Raw genomic sequence first — 21,902 nt, 5'->3', positions numbered from 1 at the left:
TGGATTTTGACGTGGCGACCCAATTTTCAATAGCGTTCTTCCTTATGCCTAGATACACCCACACACCAGATTAGAAGTTGGTACTTCGCTTATTTTTCAAGATAGGTCGCTCACAATGTTCAGACATATATATATGGTGGTGGCCATCTTGGATTTTGAAGTGGCGACCCAATTTTCAATAGCGTTCTTCCTTATGCCTAGATACACCCACACACCAGATTAGAAGTTGGTACTTCGCTTATTTTTCAAGATATTCCGCTCAAGGTTCAGACAGACATGGCGTCAGACATACATGGTGGCGGCCATCTTGGATTTGGACGTGGGTCCCACCCACACACCAAATTTGAATGCGGTCCTTCGCTTACGCACGCACGCCCGCACGCACGCACGGACGGACGGGCGGACACACGGACTGAGGGGAAAACCATAGTCCCCCTTTCGCTCCGCGGTGCGACAATAATCACTCACGGCTCCTGATCAAAATTTGTTTTTTGGGCCCGTGAAATACCTCAAATACACGAAGCATAGGGCCGCAAATGTAGAAGGAGGTCATATTTTGTTAACCACAAATATGCGGTGTCTGCGAATATTGATACCGCGAATGTCGCAGACCAACAGTACATTTTTTTTAAAAACCTTGTGCAGACTGGGAATAGACAAAGAAGGCTTATTGGAATGGCAAAAAGAGGTCAGCTCAACTGATAAGGAGAACGATTCATTATAAATGCCCAAGACCAATGACACCCAAGACCAATGACACAACACCAGCGACTTTAAAAAGATGGAGGGATTTAGCCAATCAGACAGGTGTAGGTTTTACAAGGTATAAACAGAAAGCACGAGCCAACTCTTATCAGGATGAAAAAAAACTAATGTCAGAACAACTGCACACCTAAAGGCACAATAAAATATGTAGAGTAATCCACTGGCACATCTGCAAAAATTCCAATATCCCAGTTCAACAACACTCATGGAAACATGAACCAAAGGCGATGACCGAGAACGTGGAAGTAATGCTCATGTACGACCTGATGATCCCATTGTGCGTGAACATAGAAAACAAAGCACTGCAACCGGATGGCGGATGTAGTACATTACTCAGATACAAAAAGGAAAATAAGGCATTGCTAATTGAGGTTTCAGTACAAGACTAGACGGATTTCTGAGAAATGTGAATGTTAGATGCATTTTTGGGTAAAAGTTGGGAACCTCACTTTTTAACATAATTAGGGTATGCTGAATTTGATTAACCCGGTTCCCAAGCCTAATTATGAGTTTTTGACATTCTAATTAGCATAAACAAAATGGCCACCAAATTGCCATTTTTGGACAATTTCTTTGAACAAGCATTTATATATCATGTATATATACATGCAGCTCTTTTACTTTAACTTTGGAACTTTTACCCCAAAATGCACCTAGAAGCTTATACATGGCCTTTTTTCATAAATCCGTCTTGTTTACATTATGGTTGGCAACATATTGAAAGAGACATTCAAACTGATATTGAAATTGGACACTATAAAATGGGAAATGGTTTTAATAAGACAAAGTTCCATACAACCATTTATTCTAAAATTAAGTATACATGGCCATGAAGCACAAACATTCAGGAATGTCACACATGTTGTTTTGCCAAACTACATCAAATTCATACAAGGGGTCTGATCATCACTCTGTTGCTGACAGGCACACATTGATGCGCACCTCAACTCTGAATAGCGACATTTGCAGCGTCGAGTCTTGCATTGCTTTTGGCATGCACAACAAATCATCTCGAGGCAACTTACTGGGATTGGACTCTGTGACATCAGAATAGGCTCTAGTCCTGAATCACCATGTTTCCATCCCATTTCCACAGGTGCAGGAAGGTCAGGTATGTCACAATGAGCATTTCTCCATGCCATGGCTTTTTAGTGTACTCGCATCAAATGGAAATGAAGAGCATCACTTGTCGATGACATGGCTTCTGGTTTACCAGTCTTGGAGAACAACATATGTCGTGCTGAAGCAACAGAGGTTGTTCTGTGCACATTATGTATTCTGCAGACGAACGCTTCTGCAGATTTGATTGTCTCCTCTGTGAGTTCACCAATGCCCAAGTTCTACAGCAGTTTATGGTGCTCTTTGAAGACTTTCCATGATGTTCGTTTGGTGTGATTTGCAAAATAGGAGGTGGTGTCACACCCAGTTAATGCGTGAAATGGTAGCAGTGCTGTGGACAAACATCGATAGTTTGTTTAAAACAGCATCAATTGGTGTATAACACATGGAGCTGCATGTATATATATATATATATGATATATAAATGCTTGTCCCAAGAATGTGTCAAAAAATGGCAATTTGGCGGCCATGTTGTTTATGCTAATTAGAAGGTCAAAAACTCAAAATTTGGCTTGGGAACCGGATTAATCGAATTCAGCATGCCCCAATCATGCTAAAAAGTGAGGTTCCCAACTTTTACCCAAAAATGCACCTGGAAGCTTACACATGGCCTTTTTCCATAAATCCGTCTAGTCTATACCCAGTGATTTTGGTCTAAACAAGGCAGAAATCAAAAAAATGACCAAATATCAAGACCTCAGAAATTAAGTCAAAATATATTGGAAGCTGAAGAGCATGGAAAATGTACCAGTGATAATTGGATCAACGGGAATGATAAAAAAGAATAACCTCACAAAGATCATACAAACCATCCCTGGGAATATTACCACAAACGAACTACAGTTGGAGGCTTTCCAGGGCTTGGTGAGAATCCTGAAAAGAGTCCTCAGAACAAAACCTTGAGAACAACACAACTTCAAATTTTCGCCTCTGAATCACGATCCTTCACCTAAATGAAGGTGGATACTTCGAATACCGGGAGAGCTCCGTTCCACCTTCTAAAACCCAAATATGGAAATAACCAACGAGTGCATGGCTTGGAGGCACAACAAAGAATGGAGCAGGACACAAGATAATGAAAAGAACAGTAGAAAGAGAATAGGGGAATGGGGGACGCACTAACAACAGGATAGATGGGACAAAATAGAGGGAGCCCATCAGAAATAACGGACATGGGGACAAATAAGAGCAAGGGGAGAACAAAAGGGTGAACAAGAAGGATACAATCACACAAACTTTCAATCACAGGAAGGGAAGGGAGATCTCGAGAAGAAACAGAAACAGAAACGCAAAAAAACAAAACAATAAATAAATAATTAAATAAAAACTTTTTATTCAAAATCAAACAGAAGGGTGAGGAGGTAATGGTGAGGTGGACCTGATAAGCTGGAAAAACGAAAATAGGTGGGCTTAAGGCAGATTACAGAGGGTAGAAAAAGCATGGATATCAAAACATGGATGTCAGGGGATGACACTTGAGATGTTGGTGAACAGCTGTCTTGAAGTACTGGAAGGAAAAATGAGATTACAGAGGAAACTGGTTCCACAGGTGAGAGAAAAGAAAGGGTGGAGTTGAGCAGTGAGACAGCATTTTGGGAGCATCACCAGAAGTTACTGGCAGACCCACACCCAACCTTCTGGAACGTGGTACAGAAAGGAGGGGAGGTGGCAGCAAGGAGAGGGTAAAGGGTGCAAGACCAGAAAGGAGGTGGTAGAAGACACAGTTGTGTTAGCAAGGATGGTGTCCAGTTAAATGCCTGGAGCCGAGTTCAACAACTACAACAGGATGTGGTCATTACTGGAGACAAACAAATCTGTCACATTCATAGCTCAGTTGGAGTTGAAATGTAAGCAAAGTTTTAAATACACATTTGTTTCAAAGTTTCAAACGACGAACCCAATATAGTGTGATCAGCTTTCTTTCCTAACCAAGTGTCAACAGACGTAACGAGATACAGAACAACACTCAACGACCTTGATTACAAAGAAGACATCTAATTAAATACAATCAAGGGGGAAAGAAACGACCGAAAGGGGACTGGAGAGAAGGGTTAAGATTTTAGATGAAGTGAGCACAGTCAAATCAAATCAAATCAAAGTTCTGTGATAAATAATGGAAAACCAATGGAATGAGTAAGCATACAGATGGCTTTGTTACTACGCTTCAAAGCATTAAAACAAATAAAACGTTTAAGCACAAACAAACGTAACAAAAACAAACACCGAGCAATGGTGAGGACAAGTATAAATCATGACGTGTGTCCACTTCTATTTCACCAAAAGCAAACACACCAATCACAAGCACTCAACATCTGTCCTCTTCTTAACTGAAGTTTGAAATTAAATCTGTGTACAGGGTTAAAATAATGAGTATAAACGTTCCCTTTACACCAGATGACACTGCTCCGCAGGCACATAAAGGACTATGCCACAACGGTGAAACAACGCAGCGACCCCGCCGAAACAGGGCAGCGACACCGCCGAAACAGGGCAGCGACACCGCCGAAACAGGGCAGCGACCCCGCCGAAACAGGGCAGCTACCCCGCCGAAACAGGGCAGCGACACCGCCGAAACAAGGCAGCGACCCCGCCGAAACAGAGCAGCTACCCCGCCGAAACAGGGCAGCGACCCCTGCCGAAACAGCGCAGCGACCCCGCCGAAACAGCGCAGCGACCCCGCAGAAACATCGCAGCGACCCCGCCGAAACATCGCAGCGACCCCGCCGAAACATCGCAGCGACCCCGCCGAGACATCGCAGCGACCCCGCCGAGACATCGCAGCGACCCCGCCGAGACAGCGCAGCGACCCCGCCGAGACAGCGCAGCGACCCCGCCGAGACAGCGCAGCGACCCCGCCGAGACAGCGCAGCGACCCCGCCGAGACAGCGCAGCGACCCCGCCGAGACAGCGCAGCGACCCCGCCGAGACAGCGCAGCGACCCCGCCAAGACAGCGCAGCGACCCCGCCGAGACAGCGCAGCGACCCCGCCGAGACAGCGCAGCGACCCCGCCGAGAAAGCGCAGCGACCCCGCCGAGACAGCGCAGCGACCCCGCCGAGAAAGCGCAGCGACCCCGCCGAGGCAGCGCAGCGACCCCGCCGAGGCAGCGCAGCGACCCCGCCGAGGCAGCGCAGCGACCCCGCCGAAACGGCGCAGCGACCCCGCCGAAACGGCGCAGCGACCCCGCCGAAACGGCGCAGCGACCCAGGCGAAACGGCGCAGCGACCCCGCCGAAACGGCGCAGCGACCCCGCCGAAACGGCGCAGCGACCCCGCCGAAACGGCGCAGCGACCCCGCCGAAACGGCGCAGCGACCCCGCCGAAACGGCGCAGCGACCCCGCCGAAACGGCGCAGCGACCCCGCCGAAACGGCGCAGCGACCCCGGCGAAACGGCGCAGCGACCCCGGCGAAACGGCGCAGCGACCCCGGCGAAACGGCGCAGCGACCCCGCCGAAACGGCGCAGCGACCCCGCCGAAACGGCGCAGCGACCCCGCCGAAACGGCGCAGCGACCCCGCCGAAACGGCGCAGCGACCCCGCCGAAACGGCGCAGCGACCCCGCCGAAACGGCGCAGCGACCCCGCCGAAACGGCGCAGCGACCCCGCCGAAACGGCGCAGCGACCCCGCCGAAACGGCGCAGCGACCCCGCCGAAACGGCGCAGCGACCCCGCCGAAACGGCGCAGCGACCCCGCCGAAACGGCGCAGCGACCCCGCCGAAACGGCGCAGCGACCCCGCCGAAACGGCGCAGCGACCCCGCCGAAACGGCGCAGCGACCCCGCCGAAACGGCGCAGCGACCCCGCCGAAACAGCGCAGCGACCCCGCCGAAACAGCGCAGCGACCCCGCCGAAACAGCGCAGCGACCCCGCCGAAACAGCGCAGCGACCCCGCCGAAACAGCGCAGCGACCCCGCCGAAACAGCGCAGCGACCCCGCCGAAACAGCGCAGCGACCCCGCCGAAACAGCGCAGCGACCCCGCCGAAACAGCGCAGCGACCCCGCCGAAACAGCGCAGCGACCCCGCCGAAACAGCGCAGCGACCCCGCCGAAACAGCGCAGCGACCCCGCCGAAACAGCGCAGCGACCCCGCCGAAACAGCGCAGCGACCCCGCCGAAACAGCGCAGCGACCCCGCCGAAACAGCGCAGCGACCCCGCCGAAACAGCGCAGCGACCCCGCCGAAACAGCGCAGCGACCCCGCCGAAACAGCGCAGCGACCCCGCCGAAACAGCGCAGCGACCCCGCCGAAACAGCGCAGCGACCCCGCCGAAACAGCGCAGCGACCCCGCCGAAACAGCGCAGCGACCCCGCCGAAACAGCGCAGCGACCCCGCCGAGACAGCGCAGCGACCCCGCCGAGACAGCGCAGCGACACCGCCGTGACAGCGCAGCGACCCCGCCGAGACAGCGCAGCGACCCCGCCGAGACAGCGCAGCGACCCCGCCGACAGGACAGCACGACGCCACAGCGCACCGTCACCGGGACGGGACAGCGCACCGTCACCGGGACGGGACAGCGCACCGTCACCGGGACAGCGCACCGTCACCGGGACGGGACAGCGCACCGTCACCGGGACGGGACAGCGCACCGTCACCGGGACGGGACAGCACACAGTCACGGGACGGGACAGCACACAGTCACCGGGATGGGACAGGACAGGACAGCACAGCACTGCGGCGCCAGGACAGCACAGCACTGCGACGCCAGGACAGGACAGGACAGCACTGCGACACCAGGACAGGACAGCACAGCACAGTGACGCCAGGACCCAGGAAAGGACAGCACAGCGCAGCACAGCACTGCGACACCAGGACAGGACAGGACAGCACAGCAATGCGACGTCAGGATAGGAAAGGACAGGCGATGCCAGGATAGGACAGGACAGGACAGCGCCGCAGCGATGCCAGGACAGGCCACACAGCACAGCACAGCGCAGCACAGCGACGCCAGGACAGGACAGCACAGCGACGCCAGGACAGGACAGCACAGCGACGCCAGGACAGGACAGCACAGCGACGCCAGGACAGGACAGCACAGCGACGCCAGGACAGGACAGCACAGCGACGCCAGGACAGGACAGCACAGCGACGCCAGGACAGGACAGCACAGCGACGCCAGGACAGGACAGGACAGCAACGCCAGGACAGGACAACGACGCCAGGACAGGACAGCACAGGGATACCAGGACAGAACAGCGACGCCAGGACAGGACAGGACAGCGACGCCAGGACAGGACAGCGACGCCAGGACAGGACAGCGACGCCAGGACAGGACAGCGACGCCAGGACAGGACAGCGACGCCAGGACAGGACAGCGACGCCAGGACAGGACAGCGATGCCAGGACAGGACAGCGACGCCAGGACAGGACAGCGACGCCAGGACAGGACAGCGACGCCACGACAGGACAGCGACGCCAGGACAGGACAGCGACGCCAGGACAGGACAGCACAGGGATACCAGGACAGGACAGCAATGCCAGGACAGGACAGAACAGCGACGCCAGGACAGGACAGGACAGGACAGCGACGCCAGGACAGGACAGGACAGGACAGCGACGCCAGGACAGGACAGAACAGCGACGCCAGGACAGGACAGCGACGACAGCGACGCCAGGACAGGACAGGACAGCAACGCCAGGACAGGACAGGACAGCCAGGACAGGACAAGACAGCACAGCGACGCCAGGACAAGACAGCACAGCGACGCCAGGATAGGACAGGACTGCCAGGACAGGACAGCGACGCCAGGACAGGACAGGACAGCGACGCCAAGACAGGACAGGACAGCGACGCCAAGACAGGACAGCGTCGCCAGGACAGGACAGCGTCGCCAGGACAGGACAGCACAGCGACGCCAGGACAAGACAGCACAGCGACGCCAGGACAAGACAGCACAGCGACGCCAGGACAAGACAGCACAGCGACGCCAGGACAAGACAGCACAGCAACGCCAGGACAGGACAGCCAGGACAGCGATGCCAGGACAGGACAGGACAGCGAGGACAGGACAGGACAGCGACGCCAGGACAGCACAGCGACGCCAGGACAGGACAGCACAGCGACGCAAGGACAGGACAGCACAGCGACGCAAGGACAGGACATGACTTCAGGACAGCACAGCGACGCCAGGACAGGACAGCACAGCGACGCCAGGACAGGATAGCACAGCGATGCCAGGACAGGACAGCGACGCCAGGACAGGACAGAACAGTGACGACAGGACAGGACAGGACAGGACAGGACAGCGACGCCAGGACAGGACAGCGACGCCAGGACAGGACAGCGACGCCAGGACAGGAGAGGACAGCGAGGACAGGACAGCGACGCCAGGACAGGACAGCGACGCCAGGACAGGACAGGACAGCGACGACAGGACAGGACAGGACAGCGACGCCAGGACAAGACAGCACAGCGACGCCAGGACAAGACAGCACAGCGACGCCAGGACAAGACAGCACAGCGACGCCAGGACAAGACAGCACAGCGACGCCAGGACAAGACAGCACAGCGACGCCAGGACAAGACAGCACAGCGATGCCAGGACAAGACAGCACAGCGACGCCAGGACAAGACAGCACAGCGACGCCAGGACAAGACAGCACAGCGACGCCAGGACAGCCAGGACAGGACAGCGACGCCAGGACAGGACAGCGACGCCAGGACAGGACAGCGACGCCAGGACAGGACAGCGACGCCAGGACAGGACAGCGACGCCAGGACAGGACAGCGACGCCAGGACAGGACAGCGACGCCAGGACAGGACAGCGACGCCAGGACAGGACAGCGACGCCAGGACAGGACAGCGACGCCAGGACAGGACAGCGACGCCAGGACAGGACAGCGACGCCAGGACAGGACAGCGAGGACAGGACAGGACAGCGAGGACAGGACAGGACAGCACAGCGACGCCATGACAGGACAGCACAGCGACGCCAGGACAGGACAGCACAGCGACGCCAGGACAGGACAGCACAGCGACGCCAGGACAGGACAGCACAGCGACGCCAGGACAGGACAGCACAGCGACGCCAGGACAGGACAGCACAGCGACGCCAGGACAGGACAGCACAGCGACGCCAGGACAGGACAGCACAGCGACGCCAGGACAGTTCAGCACAGCGACACCAGGACAGGACAGCGACGCCAGGACAGGACAGCGACGCCAGGACAGGACAGGACAGAACAGCGACGCCAGGACAGCGACGCCAGGACAGGACAGGACAGAACAGCGACGCCAGGACAGGACAGCGACGACAGGACAGGACAGCGACGCCAGGACAGGACAGCGACGCCAGGACAGGACAGCGACGCCAGGACAGGACAGCGACGCCAGGACAGGACAGCGACGCCAGGACAGGACAGCGACGCCAGGACAGGACAGCGACGCCAGGACAGGACAGCGACGCCAGGACAGGACAGCGACGCCAGGACAGGACAGCGACGCCAGGACAGGACAGCGACGCCAGGACAGGACAGCGACGCCAGGACAGGACAGCGACGCCAGGACAGGACAGCGACGCCAGGACAGGACAGCGACGCCAAGACAGGACAGCGACGCCAGGACAGGACAGCGACGCCAGGACAGGACAGCGACGCCAGGACAGGACAGCGACGCCAGGACAGGACAGCGACGCCAGGACAGGACAGCGACGCCAGGACAGGACAGCGACGCCAGGACAGGACAGCGACGCCAGGACAGGACAGCGACGCCAGGACAGGACAGCACAGCACAGCGACGCCAGGACAGCACAGCACAGCGACGCCAGGACAGGACAGCACAGCACAGCGACGCCAGGACAGGACAGCACAGCACAGCGACGCCAGGACAGCACAGCACAGCGACGCCAGGACAGCACAGCACAGCACAGGACAGCACAGGACAGCACAGGACAGCACAGGACAGCATAGTGCCGAATCCAGTGCAGTAACGTACCGACAGGACGGGATCACTGTTGAAGGTTCGTCACGGCATGGAATTGGAAGCGGTTACAGTATTCCTACCGTAAGCCATCCACCCACCCCTCCCTCCGACGCTAATAGTAACAAATAAATACTTCAGGGGGGAGGAGAGGGGGTTCCCCTTCTCCGAGGGTCTTGTGCAAACAGGAGACCGACCTTCACGCAATCCACCGGGTACATGACACAGTGCTCCATGATGCCCGCCATCGCGCCCGCGATCATGTGCGTCGTGACAGTCGCGCTTGGCGGTAAGCATTCGTAGTCATTCTGGTCAAAATTGTCCATAATACGACGACTCCTTGGGTAGCCGTGATTCCCGAGCGCGATCCAGGGGTCGAAGTGATGATCCACCAGCCCGAAGAAACGACCGATGATTCCGGATTGCGCTTTATTGGCGCCAAAGCGCCGCAACCCACCGAGGACTTCCTCCCTTCGAGCTTGGGCTCGAAGCCTCGAACGACACCAACCAATCGCATACGCCGTTCAAATCACGTGCTTCGGTTTTCGCAAGGCTATCGCAACGTCATGTTCGGTGCCACGCCCCTTCGCGTGCCATTGGATCTCAGGCCTGTTGTTAACTTTTGACTTTTTTCGGACCACATATCTCGCGGTCTTGACCATCTCGTTTTCTTTTCTACTTCGTGGTTACGCATTCAAACGTAGTAAGTGGTTTGAACAAGCATCGCTGAATGATTCAGTACTGTACAAGGAAAAGACAATTCTATCCATTGACCATTTTAACCCTACGCAATGTTTCCCTCCAGACACAACAGCATATAAGTGTATCATCATCATCATCATTATCATCATTATCATCACAGGTTAAAAACATCATCATTGACTTCCATGGCCAAACAGGCAAATCCTCTTCAAATTCCAAGTCAATCGGATGAAAATTTACGGTTTTAGAAAGCAGGTCTATTGTTGACCTTTTGACCTTCAGACCTCAACAATAATTGGTGGCTTAATTCAGTGACCTTATATGCAAATACTGTTCAAATTTCAAGTCAATCAGTTAAAAATCGAGGATTTTAGAAAATTCACCTGTGGTTGAAATTGGTCTTTTGTTGACCTTTTGACCTGTGTTGACCTGAGATATAATTGGACCTTGAATTCAATGACCAAATTTACAAATCCTCTTGAAATTTCAAGTCAATCGGATGAAAATTGACAATTTTAGACATCTGTCCTATGGTGACCTTTTGGCCGATGTTGACCTCAAAAATAATGGGTGGTTGAATTCAGTGACCTGATATGCAAATCTTCGTCAAATCTCAAGTCAATCGGATGAAAATTGACAATTTTAGACATCTGTCCTACGTTGACCTTTTGCCATATGTTGACCTCAACAATAATTGGTGGTTTAATTCAGTGACCTGATATACAAATACTGTTCAAATTTCAAGTCAATCGGTTAAAAATTGAGGATTTTAGAAATGTCACCTGCGGTTTACCTTGGCCTTTTGTTGACCTTTTGGCCTGTGTTGACCTCCGAAATAATTGGATGTTGAATTAATTGACCAAATTTGCAAATCCTTTTGAAATTTCAAGTCAATCGGATGAAAATTGACAATTTTAGACATCTGTCCTACGTTGACCTTTTGGCATATGTTGACCTCAAAAATAATTGGTGGTTGAATTCAGTGACCTGATGTGCAAATATTCTTCAAATCTCGTCAGTCGGGTGAAAATTGAGAACTTTAGAAACATGACCTAAGTTGTTGATCAATTCATGAATACCATACCATGATCGAGCAGATCTTTGGTGTTTTTATGACCGAATTGGTGTTTTTCGAATATGGCCGAATTGTGGCCGAATTGGTGTTTTTATGATCAAATGACCCGCGGTGGTTCCTATCTCTCCGGGCCAAGTTCTCGCAGGAATACGTCATTTGGGTACAACCAGCCAGCGATAACTCGCCTCCCTGCTCGAAGTGGGGTCTTCTAGCCTGAAGGTCCATCCGATGGAATGTGAAGGTGAAGGTGGAGTGTGGTACGTGGAGATGGTTTACATGGAGAGGCACAGACAGCAGGAGAAACATTGTGCAGGTTACACACCTGTGCACACACCTTTACCTGCCCACTTGTGTGAACCACACCAACAATAGCCTATTATTACTGCCTCGAGGTATATTTATTTATATTTATGACAAGGCGTAAACTGTTGTGTCGTTCAGCCCGTTCTGGTATTATTATGTGAATGTAATATCCACTTCCCACAAATGAAATTTGCAGGAAACAGTTTGTGGATTTTTGTACAGTAAATAACAAGAAATTGTTGAAGTAATTAACACCAGTTGCATTGATGCGAATTACAGGAAACCACGATAAAAGTTGCAAATGAGTCAATATGTGAAATCGGTTTTCATCAGCATGTTCCTTTATTGAAAGTCCATGAGTGGGTTCAGAATGGAGCCAATGAAGCAACTTTCAAGAGAACAGCGTGTGAAGATCCAAACTCTGCATGAAGAAGGGCACACTATGACGAAAAGAGCAGAAACGATGAAGATCTCTTACAATGGTGTGAGGTGCACCTTGCAACGCCTGAAGGAAACTGGCTCGGTACAAGACAAGAAAAGTCCAGGAAGACCCAGAAGAACCTCCCCAAGGCAAGACGAGGACTTGAAGTTGTTCAGCTTTTGCGATAGTAGCAGAATAAGGTGAAAAGACTCAAATTTGCAAGGTAACACCAGGATTGGGCAACTGAACAATGGAATCGGGTACTCTGGTCTGATGAATCAAAGTTTGAACTTTTTGATATGAGACGCCAATTCATACCCCGAATACCTAGAGAATGTTACGACACCTGATGTTGGCAATCTACTGTTAAACATGGGGGAGGGTCTTTGACTGTCTGAGGCTATCTTAGCTTTTGGTGAAGGGAAACTTGTTAAAATCAATGTGATCCTACCAAAAGAGAAGTACAAGCAGATACTGCAGCACCATGTTGCGGATTGATGGTATGGCCTAGAGATATGCACACCCACCTTTAAGCTGTCTAGCTTGGGTTTGAATCCTGGCCCAGCTGTAATCTGTCATTCTTTTGTCTCACAGGTAGGGCGATTCATCAATGTGTGTGCAGTCCCTCGGATGGACGTTAAACGGGCCTACCGTCTGCCAAATTTAGTTGGTGGACATTAATAGTTCCACTGTGTCCTTCGCAAAGAGTAGGGGAGCTGTTGCTGGCACCATGGCCAAATTCCTGCCACAACCAACCGAGGGCATGCATCAGCGGCATCAGAAGAAGAATTGCATCAGAAGAGGAATTGCATCAGAAGAAGAATTGCATCAGAAGAAGTAGCATCATGCAGTTCCTCGTGGAAATCGTTGCATTGGAAGAGCATTAATTTTCCAACACGATTATTATGCAAAAAACTCTTGCAATATAGTAAAACAGCATTTGAAGAACAAGGTTACAGCTGGTGTGTTCCAAGTGCAAGAGCAAGAGGAACCAAACGAACCTTACGGAACTGTGGAATGTACCATAGGATATTTCGCACAACATTCTTGGAAGAATGCTGTCGTCGTATACAAGAAGCACGGGTAAAATAGTTATGACACTCAAGAGGGCAAGGGCAGACATACAAAGTATTGGCTGATTCAATAAAAGGACACTCTTCTTGTTATGTACTTGTTCTTACATCTTCTTATTATAATGAAGCAAATGTATATGGTTATGTATGTATGTATGTTGTACATTTGTGACCAAAATGTCTTCCTCTTCTTCATATATATTATAAGCGTGAAAGTTTGTCTGTTTGTTTGTTTGTTTGTTTGTTTGTTCTGAAACAGCGTCGCCACTTCTCAACGGATCTTCACCAAATTTGGCACGGGGGTCCCTATGCACCACAGAATCACTGATGAACCAAAAAATTCCACCGCCCCCACCCCCACCCCCACCCCGGGGACCAAATTTGCCATTTCTCAACGGATCTTCACCACATATGGCACGAGGGTCCCTATGCACTACAGAATCACTGATGAACAAAAAAAACCCGACCACCCCCACTCCCACCCCCACCCCCACCCACACCCCCCGGGGACCAAATTTGACATTTCTGCACTGCCTCCAAATCAAAGCTATTTCATCCGAGGATACTCTCTCATGGGATGTTTCAGTAGGCGATTGTTCACAGCCATTTGCAATAATGTTTACAAATACTGGTATTTTCAGTACAAAAGGTAAGATATAGTTATATTGATTTTGGTGTATGTTTTTCAGTCAATACACATATTGTTTTTCACTCAGTGGTGTCATATACTACAAAACACTAACGTATGTTTTTCAGTCCATACGGATATTGTTCTTCACTCAGTGGTGTCATATACTACTCAACACTAACGTTTCAATACATTAGTGTTTTTCTCCTTTCTTACAGACAATCACTTCTCAGTAACTTCGTAAATGGGACCTAAGAGGCAACGTTCTGCAAGTGCAGATGCACATGCCTGAGATCACAGCAGAACTTATGCTTGGTAAGACAGCCCAAGACAGCCATGATCTTCTTGCCAGAGTGTTTTGCCAGAAGGTTATTTCACTTATGAATCTCATCACAAAAGGTGCTGTTTTTGGAGATTGCAGATGTTACATGTACTCCATTGAATGGCAAAAGCGTGGATTGTCACACATCCACATTTTGGTCTGGCTTAAGGATAAGATTCGTACAGCTCAGGTAGATGATATCATCAGTGGAGAGATTCCAAATCCTACCGAGGACAAAGTATTGCACGAAGTAGTGGTGAAGCACATGCTCCATGGTCCCTGTGGTCACATCAACACTCATTCTCCTTGCATGAAAGCAGGAAAATGCACAAAACGATACCCCAGACCTCTTCTTACAGAAACTCAGACAGATCAGGATGGATATCCTTTGTACAGAAGAAGAAAGCCAGGTGATGGGGGCTTCACCACTACTCTCAGAGTGAAACAACAAGAAATTGTCATTGACAACCAGTGGGTGGTGCCCTTCAACCCTCTCCTTTCATGCATCTTCAAATCACACATCAATGTTGAAGCATGCTACTCAGTCAAGTCTATCAAGTATGTCTTGAAGTACGTCAACAATGGTACTGATCAGGCAGTCTTTGGTCTGCAGAGAGAGGAAACCAAAAATGATGAGGTATCAGCATATCAGATGGGTTGTTACATCAGCAGTAATGAGGCTGTGTGGCGTATTCTCAACTTTCCCATTCATGAACGCCACCCCAGTGTTATGCATCTTTAGATCCATTTGGAAAATGGGGAAAGAGTTTATTTCACAGAAGAAACCATGCTGCAGCGAGCGCAGCAGCCACCTAGGACCAAACTAACTGCATTCTTTGATTTGTGCAAACAGGATTCTTTTGCTAGAAGTCTTCTCTACTGTGAAGTGCCTAGATATTACACCTGGCAAGAAGGGAAAAAGGCATTTCAGCCAAGAAAGCAAGGTGCAACAATCCCTGGACACCCTCACGTCAGATCCAGTCAAGTGTTAGATCGTGTCTACACTGTTCATCCCAGCAACTCTGAGTGCTTTTATCTCAGACTCCTCCTGCACAACATTCATGGTCCACCTCATTCCAGGATCTCAAGACAGTTGCTGGATATGTCTGTGCAATATACCGTGAAGCTTGCCTGAGAAGAGGTCTCTTGGAAGATGATGCACACTGGAAAAGTACCTTGGAAGAGGCTGCAGTCTCGCATTCTCCAAGCAAGATGAGGAGCCTCTTTGCTATCATTATCTGTGCCTGTTCACCATCCAATCCTGAGCAACTTTGGCATAATCACCAGGACAGCATGACAGAAGACATACTGTATCAAGCACAACAAGAGTCAAAAAACCCAAACCTGCAGTTTACCTCTGCCATGTACAACCAAGCACTGGTACTCATTGAAAATACTGTACAGTCCATGGCTGGCAAGGATCTTCAACAGTGTGGACTGCCTGCTCCTGTACGAACTGAACCTGCAACTCTCAGTCGAGAGATGCTCCAGGCAACCACCTATGACATTCAACAGCTGCAACAGTATGTCTGCCAAAATTAACCACTCTTGGTTCCAGATCAAAAAGAAGCTTATACAAGGATCAAACAATTGTTGACATCTGACTCGGGTGGAATTGTTTTCCTTGATGCCCCTGGTGGGACAGGCAAAACGTTTTTGAGCAACTTAATTTTGGCACAAGTTCGTTCACCACAGCAGATTGCTATGGCAGTGGCCTCATCTGGAATTGCTGCAACTTTGCTCACAGGTGGCAGGACTGCTCATTCTGCCTTTAAGCTGCCACTCAACCTGGCCCACAATGAGAGTACTGTGTGCAATATTGGCAAAGGATCTGGACAGGCACAGGTTCTAAAGCAGGCCAAGCTGATAGTATGGGATGAGTGCACAATGTCTCACAGACTTGCATTTGAGGCTCTCGGTCGCACCTTACAGGATCTCAGAGGTAACGCTAAAATCATGGGTGGAGTCACATTCTTGCTCTCTGGAGATTTCAGGCAAACTCTACCAGTCATTCCAAAGGGTACACCTGCTGATGAGTTGAGAGCATGCCTCAAAGAATCCTATATTTGGAGACGAGTGGAAAAACTCCATCTTTCTACCAACATGAGAGCTGCGCTTAATAGAGATGTCTCAGCAGGCCAGTTTCCAAAGGTTTTGCTTCAACTGGGCAATGGTCAGCTACCAGTAGACACTGAGACTGGAGATGCCACAATACCCCCAAATTGTGGAACAATCATCAACACATCTGAAGAAATTCTATTAAAGGTTTATCCTAGCCTCTCACTGTATTATAAAAACCATGAGTGGCTTTGTGAACGTGCCATCCTTGCTCCCAAAAATGACATTGTGCAGGATATTAATGCCACCATCATTCAACAGCTACCAGACCAATCCACATGGTAAAAGTCAGCTGTCACTGTAGTTTATCTTGACGATACTGTCAACTATCCAACAGAGTTTCTAAACTCTCTTCAGCTCACTGGTGTTCCACCTCACAATCTGCAACTGAAAGTGGGAGCCCCCATTATGTTGCTACGAAATTTGTATGCACCAAAACTCTGTAACGGTACAAGACTCGCTGTCAAAACTCTTATGCCCCATGTGATCGAAGCCACCATTATGACTGGTTGTGCCAAGGGAGAGGATGTTTTTATTCCACGGATTCCCATCATCCCAACAGATATGCCATTTCCGTTCAAGCGCCTTCAGTTTCCAGTGAGACTATCATTTGCTATGACCATCAACAAGTCTCAGGGACAGTCTCTCAAGGTTGCTGGAGTTGAACTGACAAGTCCATGTTTCTCTCATGGTCAACTCTACGTTGCATGCTCACGTGTTGGGGCAAGCACACATCTTTTCATCAGAGCACCAAACGGCAGAACAAGAAATCTTGTCTACCCCAGAGCTCTTGCTGACTAAAACACATGTCTGTTGATCTTTACCTAGGCAGCGCTGGTGGCCCAGTGGATCACGTGCTTGCTTGCCACGCAGACGATCCGCATTCCAATCCCAGCAGCGGCAAAAATTTGTGAAGCCACCAAATGTGGCCCGTTCTGAGATATAGTCCCGAAATGGATTGAACTTGGACCTAAATCACCAACTCACTCACTCTTTTTTAACTTAAATGACAACTTATAGCAAGTTCCTATGTTATGTACATATAATTACATACAACATGAACTACATAACAACATGCTATAAGTCAAGTCATTTACTTTCTACATATTTCTACATATTTGGAACCCGGGCAACGCCGGGTACCTTTGCTAATATATATATATTGTTGGGGTTTTGAGAACCCTGCACTTAGTAAATTGTTGTAAATATACCCTTTGTAAATAATTCTCTGTGTAAATACCTCCATTTCATTGTTAAGGTCAAAGGTCGTCCCCTAGTTAGTCCATCAACAACACGTAGCGAACCATAGGCCCTCTTTGTAGTTATTTCATTATTATGTGTTTCAGGTAAGGCTGTGTTTCCAATAGTTGAATCTGCGTTGCATTAATCAAATAAGATAGGTCCCTTTCGTTCCCTTCAAAAGCGGTGCGAGTGGTTTGCTATCCCCACAAGACACCATTGCCATGTGCTCCATCTCGGAGAAGAAGGGGGAGGAGCCACCAGAACGGGAGTGGCACGTCATCGTCATCAGAGGTGGAGTCAGCAAGCCCTTACCGGCCAACCAGCACCGCGGTGAGCCAACCGGTAGGCGTGTTCTCAGAGCTGGCGGCTTGATACGGCCGACAGCAATAAAAGCAACTGCGAGGGACTGCTTACAGAGAGACGCGTGAGGAGGTTCATGAGGAGGACCGAGGAGGAAGAACCGAGAGAGGAGGGAGAGAGGAGCACCGAGCAGCTTGTTGAGCACGAGCATCATTGGGGTGCAAGAGTCGGTGCACTCGGGTCGCCAAGACAGCGGCAACATAAACCGCGCTGCCTGCCGGGTTTTCGCCGCTGAAACCATATACGTGGGGCTGCTGCCGGCTGCTCCTTTTCCAGCCCGGAGCGTGGATTTGAAGCGGACCTCCTCGCTGAGCTTTTCCTCTGAACCTGCTTCCAGCCATTCCTGCCTGCAATTCCCTTTGTCGAGTAAGTCTGTTGTCTGTCCTTTTTGTTGTCTGGGGTTCAATAATTAAGACTGTTTTAAGGCTTGCTCTGTGTCTGCTTCTTCTCCTTCTGTATATTCTCGCCCTTTCGTTTTCCTCTTATAGATAGTAATAAACCTGTGTTCCTTCTTACCTTTGGTTTCTTTCTCATTCGATCGTTTTCCTCCCTTCTTTCATTTGAATATACGTGGCACGATTTGGTCAACCGCTTTATAATCGGGTTTAGTCTGCCGCTAATGGCTCGGGCCTCGGATTGCTAAACCGCTCGGCAATTACCATCTTGTCCGTGGTTCGAGCGGTACTTGTCTCCCTGTTTTGCGGAGGGATTGGTGAAGGTATTCGGGATAACACCTTGACCAATAACCCTGATCAATCCCACCCCGCAAAAGAGCGTTACAAGTACCAGGACCGGTCGGACGGCCAGCTTAACAGGACAAGGGGATTAACCTCCCCCCCCCCCCCCCCCACCTTGCTAACGGGAGTGCCGTCCCCCGTGTCCGCAACAATATATATATATATATATATATATATATATATATATATATATTGTTACGGACACGACTTAAGATGTTGCTTGACCGAGCGGAATGGCCGCCGTGTTCGCACAGTTTACCCGATTCTTCCCCAACTCACCCGATTCCACTCGAACGTTGGCCGAATCGCGCTACGCTAAATCAATGATGGAAAGGACACAACGGCTGGGATAAATGAAACGACACAGGGGTACAGTTCTCAAGACCTCCGGAGGAGGATATAATTGGTGATGCAGAAAAGGGGTAGATTACAAGGTAAGAGGTAAAGCACAGAAAAGATGGGCACTTAGTTACAGTCTTATCTTATCCCCGACAGACCACAGACAAACGGAACAAGACTGACTTACACAGGGATTGATGGCAGGGAAGGACAGGCAGTCGATAGCACAAGGTGCACCTTGGCTCAGGGACAGGATACAGCACGGTCCAGTAGATGCAGGGAGGTGTCACAGCGCTCGGTTGGTGGCGTCTCTCTTCCTTCAAGTCCAGCGCGCATCTGACGTCACCTCCCTCTTCCTGCGCATGCTCAGTGGGGAGTGACACGCCCTCCGCTCGTTGGCTCCGCCCCAGATGGAATCGGTCCGCCGCTTCTATTGGGTGCGGGGGGTTACCGGGCTCCGCCCTTGACGAGGAGCTGACAGCGAGCCCCTACGTGGTAACCCCATCGGAGCACATGTTCGATGGCGGCTAACCAAGCCGGAGTGAGGACGCGCACTCCCCGCGCCGCCGCCGTTGTTGTTGCTGTTGTTGTTGTTGTTGTTGCTGAACCGTGAGGAAGAGCTGCGGGGAGGTATTGGGAGGTCCTAAACTTCCTAACGGTGCCATACAATCACATTCTGGTGCAACGAAGAGTCAGAATTAATGGAAACGAGTCCTTAACTGACATAGACTAAGAATAACTAGCAAGATGTCCTATAGTTGTTTACGTGAGATGCGGTGGACCTGGATGCGACATTTAATGGGGGAAATAGGGGAAGGTCGGGTCTACAGAGTGTTGTTTACAGAAAATGGGACTAGGGAATGGGGGATTGGGGATAGTTGGGAAGTATTGGGGAAATAGGGGAATATTTACAAGCGGATATGGATGGATGTAAATCCCATATCCGCAACACTGCACCCTTCTCTACCTCGGGGCGGCCCGACCCGATAAATTTTTACCTACTTTAGTGTGGCACTCAGATGTAGTTCCCTCTACTATTAACTCAACCCTGAGTGCGACAGTTTTACAGATGTTCACAAATGAGTAAATATGTCCCCCTGCGATGTTGCACCCTTCTCCTAACAGAAACACACCCACAGGATAACCGAATCGCGGAAAGAATCCTCAAACTAAACATACAGCCGGTAGGGAGCATTATTTACAATTGACGCTACTTTATTTACAAGACTAACCCAGGACCTGTGATTGTTCTTTCTGGGGGGGAGACAGTCTGCTCTGCATCAATGCACCATTAAAGCACCCAAAAACGCACCAAAGCACCCTCAAGCACCAATCGGTGCAGTCACCATTGTTCATGAAAATAAAAACAACAACCCCTAACCCTGCAGGTGTCTCTTGCTCTTCGGCTCCCTCTGCTGGTTATTATTATTGTCTTCCAGTTGTTGTCTTTCTTTCATTTTCTTACTGGCGGCCTATTTGCAATAAAGTGTGCCCAATGTGTCCTTTTTATTTTCTTTTATTTATGGCCCACAGGGCCGACTACGTGTGCTTCACCTGTGTGGCATCGGTGCCCTGTGGCCAAGGTCCGCCAGCAAGATTTCGGGCCCTCATGGCCGGTTCCAGCAGAGGGGCCATGCCCCAACCCATGGGGTCCATCAGTGGTGCTCGGCCACAGGCATGTGGTCCATAATGTGGTGCATCGATGCAGACAGCTGGTTCTGAGAGTGCCGGGCGCACAATGGCCGACTCACGCACGCTCCCCTCGGCACCCAATGGCGCACAGGTCATGTGGGAGACAAAAGGGGAAAGACAATGAGCGAGGGGTAAGGTCACAAGGGTACACATCAATAAGGCAATGCAAGGCGAAATGCGTACGGAGGGCGAAGTGAGAAAGCTCGTCCCTACCGTACGTCACCCCCCTGTCACCTACACTACCCTTGCCCTTACCCCATATGTACAAAATCTACACATTACCAATCCGTCGCTACTGTCACGTCTCCCCATATTTCCTCTATACCAAATTTGTCAGCACAATCCCTCTATCCAAAATTTGCCATCACCAAATTCATCATCAATCCTCATAAGGAGGAAGAGATGGAACAACAAAGCACAATGTCTCATCCACGTCGTGATGCGTCTCACAAATCCAACAGCAATTCTCATTTCCTGCAACACAGAACAAAGGAACACAGGTGTGGAGTCATCATCATCACCTCAGGTACGTGGCTGCGTATGGTGCGACAGGTTCATCAATCCTAACTATTTCCTAAATGACTTTAACACTTTACATTACCCGGGGTCTTTCCCTGCCAATCCATTGGCCAACTTACACTATGGGTTCTAAAAACCAATTCCCATTGACCAAACTGTGGTGCCTCTCAATTTTGGGTCTCACTCCCCCGATTCATCTCCCGGTGCCCTCGCACAATTTCTGGGCTGTGACGTGTAGCTCTCCCAGCAGGTCTACCCACCTGCACACCTCCACCACTGTAGTTGCCACCCGAGCTTACCTGCTCCTCACCCTAACCTAACTAACTGGGGAAGGCCCTCTCGCACTCTCACCCCCTCAGTGCCCTCTCTGGCACGGGCTGCCCGATCCACACCCGGGATCCTCAGGCACCCACTGACACTAACGGCTCCCAGAGCCCACCTGCGGCCTCACCTGGCCGACATCCTCACAGTGGTGGAGTGCCCAAACCAACTACACACACTAACAGGCTACACGCCCAGCCATTTCCACAACACTAATGCACCCATCCAAATACCATTCTTTCACCCGCACCA

General features: G+C 50.8%; 1 protein-coding gene across 1 annotated transcript in view; it reads right to left on the bottom strand.

Moving 5' to 3' along the window:
* Positions 1–10,336, bottom strand: part of LOC137423728 (mitoferrin-1) — a 100,199-nt gene extending 89,863 nt beyond the window's left edge. Inside the window, exon 1 of the mRNA XM_068111183.2 lies at positions 9,996–10,336. Within this exon, the coding sequence (XP_067967284.1) occupies positions 9,996–10,124 (129 nt within the window). The 5' untranslated portion in view covers positions 10,125–10,336. The remainder of the gene's footprint in view (positions 1–9,995) is intronic.
* Between the last annotated feature and the right edge of the window lie 11,566 nt (positions 10,337–21,902).

Source organism: Myxine glutinosa, chromosome 3 (assembly GCF_964187855.1).
Source record: "Myxine glutinosa chromosome 3, kmMyxGlut1.1, whole genome shotgun sequence".
Taxonomy (NCBI): Eukaryota; Metazoa; Chordata; class Myxini; order Myxiniformes; family Myxinidae; genus Myxine; species Myxine glutinosa.
The sequence above is the reverse complement of the archived record's forward strand: the minus strand, read 5'-3'. Positions and strand labels throughout refer to the sequence as shown.